Source organism: Electrophorus electricus, chromosome 24 (assembly GCF_041902795.1).
Source record: "Electrophorus electricus isolate QZ-2024a chromosome 24, ASM4190279v1, whole genome shotgun sequence".
NCBI lineage: Eukaryota > Metazoa > Chordata > Actinopteri > Gymnotiformes > Gymnotidae > Electrophorus > Electrophorus electricus.
Window position 1 is genome coordinate 8,893,091 of NC_137520.1, and position 19,412 is coordinate 8,912,502.

At 40.5% G+C, this 19,412-nt stretch overlaps 1 protein-coding gene, 1 long non-coding RNA gene and 1 other non-coding gene across 3 annotated transcripts; 2 read left to right on the forward strand and 1 right to left on the reverse strand.

Moving 5' to 3' along the window:
- Positions 1 to 7,115: 7,115 nt before the first annotated feature.
- Positions 7,116 to 15,281, forward strand: LOC145653422 (uncharacterized). Its single transcript, XR_014119694.1, has 5 exons — positions 7,116 to 7,255; positions 7,364 to 7,636; positions 12,410 to 12,514; positions 13,498 to 13,605; positions 13,687 to 15,281. It is a non-coding gene; the product is annotated as an uncharacterized LOC145653422 (long non-coding RNA).
- Positions 15,075 to 17,350, reverse strand: ppdpfb (pancreatic progenitor cell differentiation and proliferation factor b). The gene is made up of 5 exons (XM_027007030.3): positions 17,190 to 17,350; positions 16,308 to 16,397; positions 16,113 to 16,190; positions 15,634 to 15,733; positions 15,075 to 15,489 (listed from the first exon to the last, which is right to left on the reverse strand). Exons 2-5 carry the CDS (start codon positions 16,360 to 16,362, stop codon positions 15,366 to 15,368), a joined length of 357 nt encoding a protein of 118 aa, XP_026862831.1. The 5' UTR covers positions 16,363 to 16,397; positions 17,190 to 17,350; the 3' UTR covers positions 15,075 to 15,365.
- Positions 17,351 to 17,684: 334 nt separating this feature from the next.
- trnae-cuc (transfer RNA glutamic acid (anticodon CUC)) lies at positions 17,685 to 17,756 on the forward strand. Its single transcript has one exon. It is a non-coding gene; the product is annotated as a tRNA-Glu (tRNA).
- Positions 17,757 to 19,412: the final 1,656 nt, after the last annotated feature.

The window sequence follows — 19,412 nt, forward strand, 5'->3', positions numbered from 1 at the left end:
ACCCCAAAAGCGAACAATGCTCAGTGCCTTTGAGACGGTTTTCGGCAGACCACCCAACACAGGTGTAGGCCCTACACTGATGGATAACGTACTCCTAACTGATTCCATAGTACAGTATTACATGTCATTGCACCATGCTCTGTCTATTGTATCCAAACAGGTGCAAGCTGTTCTGCCAAGCCCGGCAGACAAGCACCTTCATGATATCACTCCAGGCGACTGGGTGTTGGTGAAAGACCTCAGACGAAAGCAGTGGAAACAAGTACGGTGGACAGGACCACACCAAGTCCTGTTAACAACCCACACTGCTGTCAAAATAGAAGGACGAGGAACCTGGGTACATCACACGCACTGTAAGAAGGCTCCGACACCAGCCCTAAGTCCTAGTAGCAGCGCCCCAACAGACTAGGTCGGAACTGTGTTGAGTAGGGTGTTGAAGGCAAAGCCCACCCTTTCAACACTCGGAACCGTCAAGAAACCTATAAGATGGGTGTGCTGGCGCTTGCGATACTTGGGGTCTGTTGTAGCATTTATCCAAGCACATGTAGTCTGGGATACTTCTTCTTCTATTAAATGGTCTGGGCAAGGTTATAGCTATTTTAACATCCCTAACGGGGGAAAAGACTCATGGCTTCAAGCCTTCAATAAGCCGCAGTGTAAACCAAAACTTTCAATTTCTTTTTTTTTTTTTTAAATTCTTTTTTGCTTTTTTTTTTTTTGTTTTTTTTTAAACCTCTCTTTACTTACCGCTCTCACGCACTTCCATACAAATAAAGGAACACACAAAACTTCCACAACATGACGATTTTCCTTTCTGGCAAAACTAAACAAGTCTATACACATAATACCGCTGTGGCTCTTACTGGATTTGACATTTTGTCCCCCTCTTCCTGCATTTTCGTGTCGCTTTAACTTAGAAAGGATACAAAGGCAGACTCAAGTAAGTGGAGGGCGGCGACCTGCGGCCTAACCGAACCTCTCCCGTACGAGCATCATCAGTTTCTTTTTGCCTTTGTATATCTGTTTCAGGTTGTCTATGAACTGCGTGAACTGGATGTGTCCATCATGCGCCATCAGGAACGTCTCCAGCAGACAATTACAGGTCACCTAGGAGACAATACCACAAAGCAGTGTCAAATCATTAGGGTTCCGTCTGATTCTTATGATTATTCCGCAAACAGAAAATATGTATGGGACATCAAAATCAATAGCGAAGTTAAACAATCAGCCAATCTTACTATTGCCAATGCGCTCGGGGATGGAAATGCCATTCAGGTAATGTTATGAGGAAACTGGAATATGACTAATCCCAATGGTAGCTATCTGTGCTGTATAGAAAGGGTGGGGGCTGACATTTGTGTGAAAATCAGACACAGCTAACACAGTCAGAACATAGACTGCATATTAATATGGATGAAGAATCCCATGACTTATCAGAAGACTTGTTACCATTTCAGAGTCCCAACGCCACTGAGGCAGAACGATTAGCAGCTAAATGCCAACAAAATACAGCGTGTATGTCAGCCATAGCGCATGCCCAACATATCGAGCAAGAGTGCCTGGTGTGCCAGCACACCAGTGTTCCATGGACTGTAATCCCTCTGAGAAACGCAGACGTAGGAGAAGTGAATATGACAATCTCTACATGCCAGGTTATTAACCAGACCTCAAACTGTCCCAGTCCCACCAACCCTGCACCACCGAAAATGATGCTGCATGTGGCAGCTAGAAAGGGTGAGATATGTGTATGCCAGATGAAGCAGCAGGTACCAGTAGGCTGGTCCAGATGCGTCGACTATGTGCAGGTGCACAGCAATGGCACTTCCAGTGACTCCAATAGCAGTTCCCTGTGGAATTGCTCCATGACAAGTCTGCAGGGATATCGGACATCGGAATGGCCTATGGTGAACTGCCACAGAATTGGACTGGTTGTTGTTATCCAGCTGTAGTGCGCCCAAGGACGCAGGTGTATACACTTCCCCATGCCAAGCAGCACAGGGTGAGGAGAGACATAACCAGCACAGACTATTGTGGTAGAATTCTGAGGGACCCATGGACCACTCCGGGTGAAACCATTGGTTGGTCCCTTTTCCTGGGCGGTGGCACAGTAGCAGCCCTGCAAAAGATCAATGGCTTAGCTTTTAGTTACTGCAAGTAGTTAAGGACACCTCAGCAGCTATAGGTTCCTTAAAGCTAGAACAACAAGCGATAAGGGCAGCAGTGCTACAACATAGAATGGTATTAGATTTTCTTTTTTTCTCTTTCTTCTGTCCTGTGTAAAAGGGGAGGGGGACCGTACTGCGGGTCAGTTCTCTTACTCTGTTATACAGGGGACAGAACTCAATAAACTTTTACTCTTTACTACTCAATGCATAAAGCTGTCTGTGTTTGATGTGCTCTCATTTTTCCATCACACACTCTATGTTGGTAAGAAATGTAGCCTAAGTAGATAATATAAAGGAACTCTAATTTAGCAATGGTGAACCACAAGACCTTGTAGAACATTTGGTCCTTGAATTAGCCATGATGTCATGAACTCTTTCTGCTCATCTGTGGCTCACTGGAGTTTTATATATATATATATATAAAACAAAATATTGTTATATATTGTGAGGTCCAACCAAATATTAGTGTGTGACCTAGAAAGTATGTGTGTGTGTGTGTGTGTGTGTGTGTGTATATATATATATATATATATATATATATATATATATACATACACACACACACACACACACACACACACACACACACATATATATATATATATATATATATATATATATATATATATATATATATATATATCTATATCTATATCTATATATCTCTCACGGTATATCACCACGGTGGGTTGGTGGCTAGCATGTTTGCCTCAGCACTAGGGGCTTGCTTTGATTACGGCACGCATTCGCTGTGACATCATTTCCACAAGCTTCTGCAATGTCTCAACATTTATTTCTGTCCAGAGCTGCATTAATTTTTCCCCAGTATCTCATATTGATGATGGTAGATTTGGACCAGCACATCCCAAAGATTCTCAATAGGGTTCAGGTCTGGACTCTGTGGTGGCCAATCCACGTGTGAAAATGATGTCTCATGCTCCCTGAACCACTCTTTCACAATTTGAGCCCAATGAATCCTGGCATCTTGGAATATGCCTGTGCCATCAGGGAAGAAAAAAGTCCATTGATGGAATAACCTGGTTGTTCAGTATATTCAGGTAGTCCCCAGATCATAGCACTGCCCGCACAGGCTTGTATGGTAGGCACTAGGCATGATGGGTGCATCACTTCAGCCGCCTCTCTTCTTACCCTGATGCGCCCATCACTCTGGAACAGGGTAAATCTGGACTCATCAGACCACATGACCTTCTTCCATTGCTCCACAGTCCAATCTTTATGCTCCCTAGCAAATTTAAGCCATTTTTACCAGTTAGCCTCACTGACAAGTCACAGCTGTTTAGTCCCAATCCTTTGAGTTCCCTTCCCTGTGCGTGTGGAAATGCTCTTACTTTCACTATTAAACATATCCCTGAGTTGTACTGCTGTTTTTCTATGATTTGATTTCACCACATGTTTAAGTGATCACTGATCATGATCATTCAAGATTTTTTTCTGACCACATTTTTTCCTCGAAGATGATCTTTCCCCACTGTCCTTCCATTTCAGCAATCACTTTAGATGTTTTCTCTGCTTGATGTATGCCAATAATTTGACCCTTCTGAAATAAATTAACATCTTTTCCACAACCACAGGATGTGTCTTTCAACATGGTTGTTTAAATGAGCAGCTACTCACTGCATCAGTTAGGGTTAAATAACTTGTTGCCAGCTGAAACATAATCTCCCATGCAGTAATTATCCAATGGGAGGCTCTTACCTATTTGCTTAGTTAAACCTAGGTGGTTACCTTTTTTTTTTTGGACAGGCAGTGTATATACACACGCACAAACTGTATATATACTTTGGATCTCATTCTAGGCTGTGTGCCAGATGTTAAATGGTTTTATTGTTATTTTCTAACAATAAAAAAATGCCAATTTTTCTCATTATTGTAAAAAAGGTGCTGCCCAGGTCCTTCCTGTGAGTCCTCTCAACACTAAATCTTCTAAGTCTTCTCTCTAGACACAAACCTGTGAGATTTTCCATTGGACACCAGTGACTGTATGCCAACCAGCGAAGCTTCCCACTATAGGGACACTGGTCTTCTCACACTGCTTGAGAGGATATTCCTTTGACTGCTCTCATTTTTTACATGTGGTTCTGAAATAATGGCATAACTCACTGAAGAGGCGTTAGTGCCTCGTTCAGTTTACACGCGCCCAGCTTTTAGAAAATCCATGAAGGAGAGTCTTCAGATTCTTAATAATGTTTATTACACACAGGGAGAATCAGTCCCTGTGGTCCCCAATGGTCAGTGTCCATCAGTCAAGTGTGAAATTGCAGTTTAATAGCTCAGTTTAAATAAATAAGTAGAGAAGCAAGAGAGCCTCGATGACGAGTGGTAAATTGTTGAGGCTGAATCAGGGAGAATTCCTGACTTTCCTGACCTTGGTCTGTTGGATTGACAATGTCTGATTGTGAGAGTTCCTCAGCAAGCCATCTAAGAATTTAAATGTTCTCTCTATGAATGCCCTACATTCTTACTTTCTTTTTAAACTCTCTTATTTAAAGACAAGAGTAACTGATGGGATTTGGGTTAAGTTAAACAGTTATAAGCCTATTTTTCTGATTAGACTAACACAAAGAACCCATCTCAAACCAAAATTCATAAGTTTTGTTCAGCTAACAATCTGTCTGAAATGGAGAATTAGTTCTGATTAAGAAAAAAAGACAAAAGAAAAAAAAAGTGACTTGAACTAATTTAAAATCCAAATAAACTCTAATTAACAGTTCCCATTAAAAATGAGGCCATCGTTTTTTTCTGTAATTCAAACTTTCACCACAAGGTGTCACCTGCATACCGTACATACAACATATAACAATGTCCGTTCCTTAGGCACCGATTTAACATAATGATCATGCATTTTCTTATTACTGTTTTTTTATTTTAAATGTCGCTGTCTTATATTAGTCTACAATCTATGAGTATACGGGAGCTTTAACTTGTTGCGGTATTACAACACCGTTTCTCTCAGGTGTTAAAGATAAGCCTTTTTAATTTAAAAACACGTAAACTGGATATTATGAGATCCTAAAAGAGGCCAACACCAGTACTAGTTCTAGACTGTCGAGTCGAGACAGAGACACCGAGCGACAGCAGCACAGCATTCACGAGTAATCTCAATTCCTGAGACGGTTCTGAGGCTTGCAGTGCAAGTTTATCGAAACCTACAGTACAAGCATAATAGATCGCCAAGAGACAGCCACAACAAGATGAAGACCTCATCCCAGGTTGATACAACAGAAGCTGGGGACGGAGTCTCAACACATTTTCCTGTGTGTAGATTGCTCTGGCACTGTCCTGTAGGTGGCGCCAAAAAAAGGCGCCTCGCGGGCCAGCAGACTGATCATGCAGCGTGAGCGTGAGTGAATGTAAGAACAGCTGAGCTTATAGTGACTGGGTCGTTCTCTGGCTGGCTGGGGTGCATTAACAGCATATGTGAGAGCTGACTCCGAAACCTGAAACTGTGGATGTGCAGAGGCAATAAATAAATAAATAAATAAAGATAAATAGATAGATAGATAGATAGATAGATAGATAGATAGATAGATAGATAGATAGATAGATAGATAGATAGATAGATAGATAGATAGATAGATAGATAGATAGATAGATATTTTAATGACGTTTATGTAATTTTCCTGTTGAAGTTTTCTGCCATGGCTTTCAAGCAGAACTGTATAGAAGATGTAACATTCTGATACTTACAGGAAAAGTTATGGAAAAACTTAGTTTATCTTTATATGGACGACCTGTTTTTATAATAAACACTAGAACACGGAATGATAATTTTGTGTTTTATTGTGTAGATTCTATACAACGCACTGAAGACAATCAGCTGGGAAAGTCAGGAGAAATTGAAATAATGAGAAAGAGGATGCAATCTTGCTTTTGGAACACGGGTCAGCTAGGGCCAAGTGGACATGAGTTCCCTGCACTCCATATAGTGATAATGGTATGTGTGTGTGTCTGTGTGTGGATGTGTGTGCGCGCGTGCACATGGCAAGCGTTGCCGCTATTAGTAAGGTTGAAAAAGGCAGAGAGGGAGGAGGGTTGAAGATTGGGGTATTGACAACAGTAGGTTTCGTGTTGCTTAAATATACATATGAGCAAATATATGTACTGAAGGGAAGCCAGGCCACATAAATAGACCTGCACCAACTGCCTTAGCTGATGCTCCAGTTTTAACAGTGCGGCATCAGGCGTGCAGTTTTGGGCCTGTACTGTAATGTGGAGCTGCAGTATATTCCGTAAGCTTTATCAGTGTAGTGTAGTGTGCATGTATTTTTGTGCATTTGAGCATGACGACTATGTGTATGTATGGAACTATACTACAGACGAGCTTTCTTATCTACATGTTTGTAGATAAGATAGCTCTGGATTTGGTAGCTTCTAGACCTCCCTTCCAGAAGTAAATTAAAATGAATGCTTTACACATGCTTGGTAGAACAAACTGACGAAACTGATTGAAAACTGACCGACACCTGCTCTTGAATCTCTTCTCATCTATTTCTCCTTTTCACTTAAATGAACAGGGCCTAGTAACTCTTAGCTCTCTATTGTCTGTATCACCGCATTACTTCCTTTTCCCAGGTCAGTGGCGCAATCCCAGAAGTGCAAATCAGCAGTTGCAGGCTGCCTGTGCTCCTTGGCCAATCACTCTGGGCTCCTCTCACCTTTGTACAATAAGAACTCCACACCCTGATTTGCCGAATAAATGCAAAAGCAGTGCCAACTCCCTCTTCTTTGTCGGAATCTCAAGAGGAGCAAGTTATATGAGTCCACTCTCTTTGTATGTGCTGCTCCCTGGAGATGTTTCCTGGAACCTGATAGGTGCAGCTCACAGTTTTGTGGGGGCTTGTTAAGTAGCCTAGAGTCATATAAAACCTTTAGGGCTGTACAATAAGCCGCAGTTCCCTTCTGGTCTTCTGAAATTACTCTCTCAGTTAATGTATGGATGATCTTTGAAATCAGAGCAAAGTCGACAAGAACATTATTTACGGAATTGCTGATTAAGTACCAGAATTTTAAACCCCATAAACATCCCTTAATATGCATACTTCACCAGGGACAGAGAAAGAGGCTTCATGGTAACTGTTTCTCCATCCACCCCCTGGAGCTTGTTTGTTAAAATAAACCACACATCCCAGAGCTTAGCTTTCTCTTGGCTGTGTCTCTCTTTTTTATATTCTATTCAGGTTGGTGGGACCCTCCCAAAGGTCAAGACAGTGAATGGGGGTGGCTTCTGTTCCTTAAGCAACCAATTGCTCGCAGTGCTGGGGCGTCTGGCTCCGGATGGAGTCTTCCAAAAGGGGCTGCTATAAAGTTCCTGTACACTTGTGTGTGTGGGTACATTCCTTTACACCAGACTATCTGCCTCACGACATGCCGGAAGCAGTGGACCTCTCATTTAACAACACATATGCTTGTCTCTGAGGATTTTGGTGAGTGATGGACCGAACATAATAAAGGTATGGTTATACTGTACATGGTTTAGCTCGCATTAACTCTTTTCATTTGAGTGAACTGAACTGAACAATGTAAACAGATGCTTCTTGTGACATTACTCACTATGACCTGTCCTGCACCTTTTACTGGGATTAGTAATGAATGAAGATGTAGTGGGAAAAAATCATTGTTGGTAATTGTAGCTTTTTACTTTTCTACATGAGACGGTAACGCTTAGATGATCCAGCCACAGGAGTCACCTCTTTGACAAACGTCAGGTGGAGAAATAACTGAATCCAGTGACCGAAGTTCCCAAAACCAAAAGTCCTTCAGTTCTCATGCTCCTTAATGTCTGACGTGTGTCAGGGCCACAGCCTTTCCTGCAAGATTCTGTGTTACTACATGATTTCCTTCTGAATATGCAGACATTCTCAATATTTACCTTTCTATTTTCATTTCCTGGGTCTTTTGTTAGATATCCATCCGGGAGGAACTTCCCCCTTCCAGAGGAAGCATCTTGTACCACAGCAAAAAACGAAATTGCTTGTGTTTATGTACACTGAGGCCTTGATGTATTTAAAGGTTTGCGTGTGCATAAACACGTGCAAACTTGAAAAAACCCACTAAATCTATGGGTTTTTACTAACAGGATATACGTAGAATCGGGTCTGCCAAATGATCAAAACAGCATGTTTGTTTGTTTGTCTTGACTTGAATGAATATGTCATTTGGGTGTTTCTACTTTATGGTGGAAAAAACTGTCAGTGGAAAACAGGTCTCCAGATGGAAACAGCATCTCCAGATCTGAAAGTTATTTTTAAATGGAGATTGCGTGTTTACATTAATTAATATGTGCCCAGTACGGAATTTTTGCAAGTATGGAGGCTGCTGTCATTGTGAGGAGGAGAAAGGAGCAGGCTAAGCATAAAGGCGTCGACGGCAGATTATTATAACTCCTATCACGAGGTCAAAATTACGAATCGTAGTCTTTTGTTCTTGTATTTCTTTCTTCTTATGTCTTTTTCTATGTAATTTTTCCCAACTTCAGGAATGATTTTGTTTTAATGACAGTTATGACTTTATTTGTTCATGTTTTGGGTTTTTAACCCTATAGCTACTAAAATATACTTAGCTGTTGGTCTATTTAAACACCACCTTTTTTGACAGACATTTTGTTGTATCAGATTTCATTTGTCTCAATTTCAGTTCAGTTGAGTTTCAGGCTCAACTTGGTTAGCAAGAACATCTAGCATGTGCCAAAGATTGTTTGACTTTCCCACAAGATTTTATTCAAATTCATCTTCTCTGTCAAAACCCCTGCTAAGTACACATGCAGTTTACTGGACATAAAAGCAAATTAGCACTATATTTGGGATCTTGGTCAATCAGGGGATATATCAAAGGGTGGCTTTAATGAATCTTAAACTTAGCCTTGAACTCAAATAGAGCTGAGTTAACTAGAACTGACATACTCATGGCTTGTTATTGGTTCTGGTTCAGCCGGGTAATAGTTTAGCGTTTGAACTTAGTCAGGTCTGAGTTGACTAAACATAACTGAAGGGTGTTGATGGTTGACTTAAAAGGAAATTTCAGCAAAGAAAATGCTTTTTTAAAGTGTCATTCTAAATGGTAAGATTTTTTTCATAGCTAATTAACCTCCTTAATCTGTATATTGGTAGTCTTATTGCTGATATTTACCCTACAGATCGCAGAAAAAAGCCACAAGTTTGCCTGATGATTCTGAGTAGCCTACATTAAAGTTGTTATTCATTAAAAGTTGAAAATGAGACGATGTCAGCTACTTAAGTTTGAAAATCATGTAGGACAATTACTGATTACTTTGTGTTATGTTAAAACTTGTAATAACATCTAAAATATAATCGCTGGCCATTATGTGAATGAGGGCCAGGGCACTTTCAGAGGCCAATTTTGTAGACTAAGAACTGTTGTTCTTAGAGTTCTTTATGTCAATCCATGTGTCAGTGGAACTTCTAAATGAGGCTGTGTGTGAAATTCCTTTTGTCACCTTGGTAGATGCTAGCATAGTCAGTCAGTTCATAGTTTCAGGATACACAGTTACTGATTGTTAGACTGCAAAATAAGGTAACTTTTTAAGATTCTTACTTATAACAACTTGCAGCAATATTTATCTAATTTGCATCTATCTATTTACAACCCCAGGATTAAGCTTTGTGTTATTATAACCCTACAAATTACAGCCTTTAAACGATTTACCAAAAAGTATGGTTTTTTTACAACTTCTAGTGTGCTTGTTGAGATCACTGGTCAGAGATCCATAGCTCTAATCTAATGGCCAAACTCAAGCCAGTCGCATTATGTGCAAGCATGGGGCGGCACTGGGCACTCTCTCGGGTTATATTTAGAGGATGGGTTGATGTGTTTTGGCTGAGGAGTTTCCACAGCACAGTCTCCAGAGCTAGATCAAACTGCAAGTGGGCTAAAGCCTAAAATAAGGTGCCAATTATGAGCTGATGTCATCTCCAAAAACACCTGTAATGATGATGGGGGAGAAAAACATCTACAAAAGGTGTACAGAGAATTGGCGTGGGACAGACAGACAGACAGACAGCTTTATTAACTTCACCACTGTGAAACCACACTTTTAAGAACAAAACTGTTTTTTTTTATTTATTGGCTAGCTTTGGGGCTATGTAATTATGTAGCCTCCTATATAGAAGGAAGGAGAAGGAGCCAAGCAGGACTGACAAAGTCTCCAACCATCAGTCCAACAAAGCCATCAAAAAGCTTAAGTGTCATTATGACAAGGGGAGCACTGGTGGAGGGGAAGGACCTCTCCCTAACATAACCTTACTTAATGGGTCTGTTTCCCAGACCTAGATTAATCTTCTTTGAGTGATATGTAATCTGAGATGCAGTACGTGTTAACAGGCAAGATATAACATCTAAATCCTGGATGGGGAAGTCCAAATCTACTCTTGAGCACAAATTTGTGAAAGTCCAGGCTTGATGCTTAAAGGAAAATTTCACAGTAACCAGTTTCTATTTAGTAATCAGTTTCTATTTACATAATAAAACGTCATGACTTCAAGGTAGTAGCTGCAGTTTTGGCAATGTTTTGAGAATACACCCAGTTATTTGTAAAACCATGTCCTTAACGGACATGACAGGATACTCATATGCACCTAAACAAAACACCTTGTTGAGATTTTTGGTGGTGCTAGAACAGGAGCTGGATACGCAAGTTAAAAGCACAAGCAACATTAACCACAGTGATGTGCTGGCCCCGTTTCAAAAAGCCTGCTTCTCCAGCAGCAAAGTAGGTGATGGAACAAGAATCCAACAGGTTGGAGCAGCTATAAAGTACAACTTGTATTCACTGTGGCAACAGATCAAACCACTATATAAATCCACCTATATGCGAACACAATGGGCCTGTTTCCCAGATCTAGATTAAGCCCAAACTGAGACTAAAAAGAATTCCTAATGGTGACTCACCATTAGTACTATAATTTAATCAAACATTCATCTTAGTATATGTCTTGAAAAACCTACATGTAATGCAACGAGTTAACCAAGAAATCAAACCTCTGGAAGCCACCCAGGTGATCTTGTGATTTAATTATTACCAAACTGTTTGTAGAGCACATCAGACCCTAAAATGTTAAGACTTGGTCTTTGGTGAAACTTAAGCAAGACAGCATTTTACTTTGCCCTGAAAAAATGTATGCAAAAGACTGAGCTAAGCTTGACTAGCCTTAACTGGGAAGGGTCACATGACCAAAGTGTGGACAAAACAGAAGTGTGTTTGCTATACTCAAAAATTTGACTATAATGAAAAATCTGATCTGTCTATAACAGTTGTAACCGATCAGTTCTGTACACCACTGTATATGATTACCTCCGCTTCCTTACGGAAATGAAAATGCAATTATCTGGATATTAGAAAACCCATAGTGCAAGCTCTGTGGATGGTCTGAGGATGGTCCAGGATAAATATAATTTGGGATCTCTCTTGTAATATAACTTCATGGTTTATAAATGAGTGTTGGTGTCATTAACTGGTTGCTTGCAGTTCGGCTGACTGGGGGAAAGTTTCATTAGCCCTTAGGATAAGAGGAGATCTAGAATCAACAGGCTTATTTGGGGTCAGCACTTTTTGTTCTTTTTTTAGCATCAGGAGGTCCCACTCAGTGGAATTTGCCCTGTGTACTCTTGGAATTTTCAGAAAATCAAGAATAAGCACATTTTTTAGTTGAATGAGGAAACAGCATGTGCCATTAATCTGGTTGGATTGAGAGAGCTATTTTATTATCTTTACATAATTGCAGTATGTAAAGATGTAACTGTAATAAGCATATAAGCATGTGATGCCTTGAAAATAAAATAGTTCAAGCCAAAGATATCTACTGACTAAAAAGAAAAATTCCTATTAGTGACTGTTGCCATTTATTTTATATCAAGCTAATTTATGTTAACAGAACTTTAAAAGGTTTTGTCAGCAAATACCTTAGTCCTGTTCCATAGAGTTTATGTGTAGGACCCTGCCATAACATCAATATGTCCCTAAAGCAAGACCAATGCTATATATTAAAAAAAGAAATTAAAAAAGCTAAAGATGTTCATTTTTCTGGCCCAATGTGACTGCTGGCTGGCAAAAATAAAAAAGTGTTTTCCATTCTAGGCTGTGATATCCGTGTACATAACCTGTGTCTGTGATGGCACCACTCAGAATGGAAAACAGTCTATCCTAGGAAGAGGTGCTTGTTGGCCCCTGATGTTTAAATGTTTTAACCTTCATCTCTGTGCCTTTCTAGGTTGCACAAGGAAAGCTGCCTTTCCAAGCGTTTTACACACAGATGTGACCATGACCAGTGTGAACTCTCCTGCCTGTTTGCTAGCACGGAATCAGTTTTACCAAAGTAAGTGCAGCGATATTTATAGCTCTGTGCTATGTTTGACTAGTGACAAACATGTGTGGTACCATGCTGTTGTTCTGAAGCTGTACTTTTTCATGAGTGGACACAATCCAAGACCAACAGCACACAGTGTCCCTTCTGTGGACCCTCATCTTCTTTTGAAAGATTCTAATTAGTGTGAAAAAAGAACAAATGGAATAAAAAAGAAACTAAAATCACTGTCTGCATGTTTCGTAGTGCTTAAAACCGAGTTAGCGTAATAGTTGGGCAAAAGACCATACCTGAAACTCCTTCCTGTTAGCTTACTTCCTCTTTATTCCTGTTCCTATTCCTGTTTCCATGATGATATATTTGCTCCCTACCAACTCTCTCCCTCACTCTTCCTCCTGGTTTTCTCCAGCTAAGCTCAACCCTTCAGCAGAAGGTTCCAGCCTGCTAATGTTAAGCAGAGTCCTTCCAGAAATCCTGTCCAGCTTCTTACAGCAACAGAATGACTCCTTGTACTATCATTTACAATGTGTACACTTGTAAAAAGATTTGACATAAAAATATGTCATAATCTGACATATTCTGACATATCAGTTTAGAAACATGCATTTCATAAGACACCCTCGTTGTTTGAAACACTAAGAAACATGCATTTCTATTTTAGAGAAATGTTATTTTCATTTAACTGGGAGGGGTGTAAAAAGAAGCATAATTACTGATTTTTTTAAAAAAAACCTACAGTATTTATTATGGGTTGCTAAATGGAAAAAAACAAAACAATAAACGAAGCAAAGACTTTGGTAAAATTACATTCATAACAACAGAATCTAGTGTCATTCTGGTCCAGCGCAGAGTACATTTTTCTGTAAGCCTAAAAAGATTTATAAGTAGTTTTCTCTGAGCTTTCGTTCTGACTTCACTATCACCATGTGCCTGTAAGAATCACCAATGACCCACAACATATGCCAGGCCTGGTTTATTTGTCTGTTTGCATGCAGGTATCAGCACCCCCGATAAAATGAATCCTGCATACCATCTCTCTGATGGTTTAAAACAACCAGGTCAAAGAGAAGTGACTGTCTGGGTGGCTACGCCCTCACAACAAGGTACAGTCACATAAAAGTCTCGAGTCTCAGAACTCAGTCATGAGGATCATCAATCATAGATGTCTCTGCATCTCCCTGCAGGTCTCTCAGCACAGGAGCCTACAGAATTGCTAGTGCGTGTGGCCTGGTGGAGTCCATTGTCCAGTTCAGCCCCGTCCCATCGTCCAAGCCTTGCTGGCCGTGTGGTCAAGTAGACATCCTTCACAAGGCTTAAAAACACTTCACGCAACATTGCAGACACAGTGCATTTACAATGGTTCCCCTCACACCCCTCCCACCCTTGAGGTCAGAGGTTAAAGACTTGATCCAGCTGACCTGCACTTTATGTGGAGATGAGTTGATTTTCCTCATTAATCACATTGTATGCAACAAGAAGACTAGTCCATATGAACGGAATGAGGCTGCAGCATGATGAATCAGTGGCTCTCCATTCCCCATGTTTTGCCCTGTATTCCACCCACAGTGGAGGGGGCTCCCTCCCATTCTTGCTCTGCCTCACACTTGTCAGTGTTCCCTGCTCCCTGAGTGTCCAATCACAGCTCTCCTTGCATTGACCTGTTGCCAAGTACGGAAGCAGAGAAGCAGAAACAACAGAACAGAACACTGCAAAAAGCCCTGTCCATCTCACTTTTCAGCTATTCTTATTGACCTGAAAATTTGGCGTAGACATGTGCACTCACTTTGTATTGGGGATCTGTATAAGGGCTTATTTCCATTTGAATAAAAAAAAATCTTGTTTTTAGTGAGGAATTCTGTTGTAGCTCCGTTTGATGTATGTGCCCCACAACACATTGCTTTCACCAAAACAGAACCTCCTGTTCCAACGTTGGTGCTCACGTAAAATGATAACACAAACTGATTTTCAGCCCCCTAACCAAACTGTGCTCCACATCTTATGAAATAAACACAGTACTTTGTCTACTGTTTTGTCATTTGTTTGATGTTATGTGCTTCATCAAAATGGGCACAATATCCCAAAATGGGATACAATATTGCTTAGAGCAATGCTTTTGTACTGCGCCACATAGTCGTATCTAGCAGTAAACACACTTGTTTCCTTTTCACACAAAGAACATTCATTTGGACCCCTTGTCTATCTTCAGAGCTTTGGTGGAAGCACATACAGTGCTGAACTAGTTTGCACAAAGGAATGTATGCAGAGGGGACCTGCTGAAGCAGAGTTAACATGCCTCTTGTATAATGTCTTTAACAAATGCTACAAGACAGAAAGTAATTCTTTCTAAGCCAGCACAACTTTACACAATCCACACAAAGCAACATAAGGATTACACCAAGTACACCTTAGCACAAGCCATAATGCAATAGTTCCTTTGTATATTTTTATACACATTTTGCAGAACAACCAAAAGTATGCAATATTATACAAATATTACAATACTAGCTTTCCCTTACTTTATGAAGTGATTACCCTTACTTATGAAAGTATTACACACACACATGTGCAAAGGTTATGGCTGCTTCAATCTTTTATTGTTACTGTGAACAAATGGTGACAGGTTGGAAATAAGTAACAAACATTTTTAAAACCGACCACAGTGCTACAGGTATGTAAAAACGTACAAAAAAAAATGTATTCAATTTTAGTTTCTTATATGAGGATGGATATAAAAAACAGGTACTAAATGCAGCCTATTCCACAAACAAAACAAAAAGGGGGGGGGGAAAGAAAAAAAAAAAAAAAAAAGAAAAAAAAAGGGCCATTTCCATCCCCTAGCGTTGGTCCCATCCCCCAGCTGGACTCAGGCAGGGGGAGAGCTCCCTGCCTCCGACTTCCAAGCATCACTGCTCTCACTGACCTGCCTCTTCATCACCATATCCCGGGCAATGCATGTCGCCTGCCCATCCATCACACTCAGCCCTGACCTGTACACAACCACCAGCACAGTGTTGATCATGGAAACAAGCACACCCTTCAGTGAAGGTGTTTAGTAGGACAAATCTGACAGCATTGGGATGACAGCATAGATGACGCAGCAGGACGAATGGGGTGAAAAGCTCCTGACTCACTTCTGCTGTGCCTCCTCAGTCAGGGTGCCCATACCCAGCTGGTTGTGCTTCCCAAAGAAAAAACTCGACCACCAGTGGCCAGAGTCTTGCTTGGGCAGGCCTGAAACACAAGGACAAAGGATTTAATGTGAATGGGCTGAACAGCAAGCAAATGCTGCAGGACAAGTCAGGCCTTTGTGTGAGGGTATCCAAGTTGGTACTGTGGCTGTAAGAAGTATCTAGTCAAATGTCCAACACTGCAATGTAAAACCCAGCAATGGAAATGATGATCATTTACTCTTCCTGTCACATTTCTAAACAACTGATCTCTAATAAACAAGTCTATTGCTTAGAAACCCACATTTCAGTACAGCTGCCATGCGAATAAACCATTTTTCTTTGTTGAGGAGCACTCAACAAAGCTTCTTAGAAGGTCCACAATGTCATTCTAGATCACCACAAGATGTAAACACGTGAGGCTGAAAAGGGTAAATGCTCACTTGGGTGATGTGGAATAACTTCTCCAGTATACTCCGAACTGCCACATGAACTACTACTTGACGTGGAGCCAAGGCGCCCTGAAAAATAGCAGACACCCACGGGTGATGACAAACAGTCATGACGCTTCCCCATTCAAGAACATGACGCTTCTAGTACTGACCAACACCCCCCCCCCGTTCTTCAAGGGTACTTACGTCGGTAATAGTCATGGGTAGCTACTAGAGACCCGCTAGATGGAATAGCAGCCATGCTCCAGACGTCTAAACTTTGCCCAAGATGGTAACCTTAAAAGCAGATGGAAAGTCTGGTTTTTATATATTATACACATACATACATAAATATATATACACATATATATATACATACACATATATACACACACACACACACGTCATTATTCAGAATTCGTAAAAGTGTATAAAACACTTTTCTCTCAAATCGTTATGTCAAATCACAATGTTTCTATTTCAACTCTAGGGTTGTGACCAGTCTAAAATTCAGAACATTGAACACTTAGCTAGCTAACTCTCTAGTTAACGAACTAAATATATTTTGACCTTCGTGGCTCATGCTATGTTTATGTCGCTAGCAATTTACTTTACATTTCCTTTTTTTGTGACTAACTGCAATTTATTATCATAGATGCGGTATCACTTGTTCGTCAGTTTGAATGAATGCTTACATTTCTTCGCGCTTTGGAACAAACTATTCCGATGTTTTGGAGCTACATGGCATCTACCATACAGAGACGTTTGTAGCTAGATAAGAGTCAAATTATACCTCATGTTGGTATACTTAGCTCACAAGAGTAGGTGGAGGTTAATAGAAATATTACATCTTCAGTTTGAGTCGCGTCTGCTGTGCATTTTTAAACAACGTGACCGCCGCAAACAGTTTAGGGATGGACAAAGTTAATATTAGTGTTCGTATTTAACAATTTCTCTGTAAGTAGTTAGGTTATGTTGACAAAGGCTCATGCAATGCCCCCTCCCCCAAATCTACTTAGGTGAGCTATGTTAACATCTACCTTAACAAAGGAACCAAGCACAACGGAGCCGCATCTCGTCTAAACTCACCTTCTTTCTGTTCGTGCTCAAGCTGTTATAGCACCCTATACAACTCAGTCGGAGGCTTTGGAGAGGAAACGCTAGGCGATGGGGCCCATTTGAAAAAATTTGGGTGGCTGAAACCCTCCACGTCCAGTAACGATACTGCAGTGCTGTCTAAAAACAACGTCGGCTCTGGTCGTTTATATAGGTACGTGACGTCAGTCCCTAAGTGAACGGCACTACGGCGAAAACTGGCTCAAACCAGATGAGCTAGCTAGCCAGCACCATTGTTTTTGTAAATCAAAAATGCAAATGACAAATGCATTATCATTAACGATTTTTAAATAGTTAATCATTAAGATTTATTTTTATACATTTGTGTATACATTATATGAATTTTTATAGAACTACCATTCATTAAGATTTACCATTCATTAAGACCAATCATTAAGATACCAATCATTAAGATTTATTTGTATACATTTGTGTATACATTCATTTTTATAGAATTTTCTCTTAGTTTCCCTGGTGGTCTAGTGGTTAGGATTCGGCGCTCTCACCGCCGCGGCCCGGGTTCGATTCCCGGTCAGGGAACGTTAAAGTCTTTTTATTTGTCATATATGCAGCATGTCAGACACATCGTACATTGAAATACATGTAGTGAGGCGCAGGTTAGACTTACAGCACACTAAGTCAAACAAACAATTGTAATAAATATAAATCTAACAATAGAAAATATAAAGAGTTCACAGTGCAAGATGTATGTATAAAGTATAAAAATATATCAAAAATAAAATGTACTGATGTTCATTTTGTATTAACAGCAATAGTTCAAATATACAAATGTGCAACTGAGCAGCTGGGTAAAGTCTGTTCAGTTGTAACTGTAAAGTGCTTTAATGATTTAACTTTTAGAGTTAACCAGAAAATGGGCAACTGAATATTAGTATTTAAGTGTATATTTACCATGGAGTAGATAACTATAACTGTGTTGATGAATCAGCATTAGAGGATAAATCAGGATTAAAGTTCAATACTCTGATGCTTTGTGGATAAAAACTGTTCTTTAACCTGTTTGTCCATGACTGGATGTTCCGAAGCTGCCTGCTGGACAGCAGCCTGAAAAAGAGGTTGTGTTCTGGATGAGTGGAGACTGATATGGTCTTTTAAGCCTTGTGCGTGATTGCTGTCCTGTAGGGCTGGAAGTTTGTTTCTCGTGATCAGCTCTGCTGTTCTCACCACTCTCTAGAGAGCTTTGTGGTTGCTAATGGAGGAGCTGCCATATCAAACCTGACAGAATGCTCTCTTAGGTGCATTGGTAGGAACCAGTGAGAATGTTGGAGGGCAGGCCAAATTTCTTCAGCCTCCGGTATAAGTACAGTTCGTGGCGTGCAGACTTCATAATATTGCCGGTTTGGAAGGGTTAAGTGAAATCATCACTGACATGAACGCCAAGGAACTTGAAGCTGCTGACACTTTCCGAGGTGGTTTCATCTATGTGAAGAGGAGCATATCCTTTCTCCTCCTGCAGATTCCTAATGTCCACAATCATATGGTTTGTTTCGCTAACATTAAGATGGAGATTTTTGTCACTGCAATACTATGACAGTGTTTTGATCTCTCTACAAAGAGAGATCACTGTCTCATCTCCACCAGTGATGAGGTCTACAATGGTGATATCATCAAGCAAACTTGAAGATTACACTGGAGCTGTATTTTCAAACACAGTATGTACAGTATAATGAGTACAAGAGGGGACTAAACAAATATCCCTTGTGATTAGGGTCAGCATGGAGGAGGTGTTGTTTCCAATCCTCCCCACCTGGGGTCTGCCTGTCAGAAAGTTCAAGATCCAGTTGAACAGATGGTAGCTTAGGTCTAGATCTTTGGGTTCATGTCTAGATCTTTCTTGTCTAGATGTAAGAGAGCAGTGTAGTGTGCACTGCCAATGCAAGAGCGTCATCTGTTGATCTGTCTGTGTAATAAGCAAATTGGTCCAGGGTCCATTGTCGTAGGTGGTGCTGAACATATGTGAGATGTGACTAACTGCTCCAGGCACATCATAATCATATTCAAAGAGCATTTTGGTTGTTCCATTTTGTTTTGCCCTTAAGTGAAGCAGTACCAGAAATGTTGACCAAACTGCTTTGGCAAGACTTTGTGGCTCCAGAGGTATTTGCTGTTGTTGACTAATGTTGCTCTTAAAATGTAAATACACCACTGCTCGGGCTCCACTATGGTTCAATAGAA

What these genes read in the sequence shown, in the direction of transcription:
- ppdpfb (XM_027007030.3), bottom strand. Translation starts at nt 16,362, where the DNA reads ATGGCTGCTATTCCATCTAGCGGGTCTCTAGTAGCTACCCATGACTAT. An exon ending in TACCCATGACTATTACCGAC is followed by an intron (nt 16,191 to 16,307) that starts GTAAGTACCCTT and finishes GCTATTTTTCAG; the next exon opens with GGCGCCTTGGCTCCACGTCA. An exon ending in AGTTATTCCACATCACCCAA is followed by an intron (nt 15,734 to 16,112) that starts GTGAGCATTTAC and finishes CTTGTGTTTCAG; the next exon opens with GCCTGCCCAAGCAAGACTCT.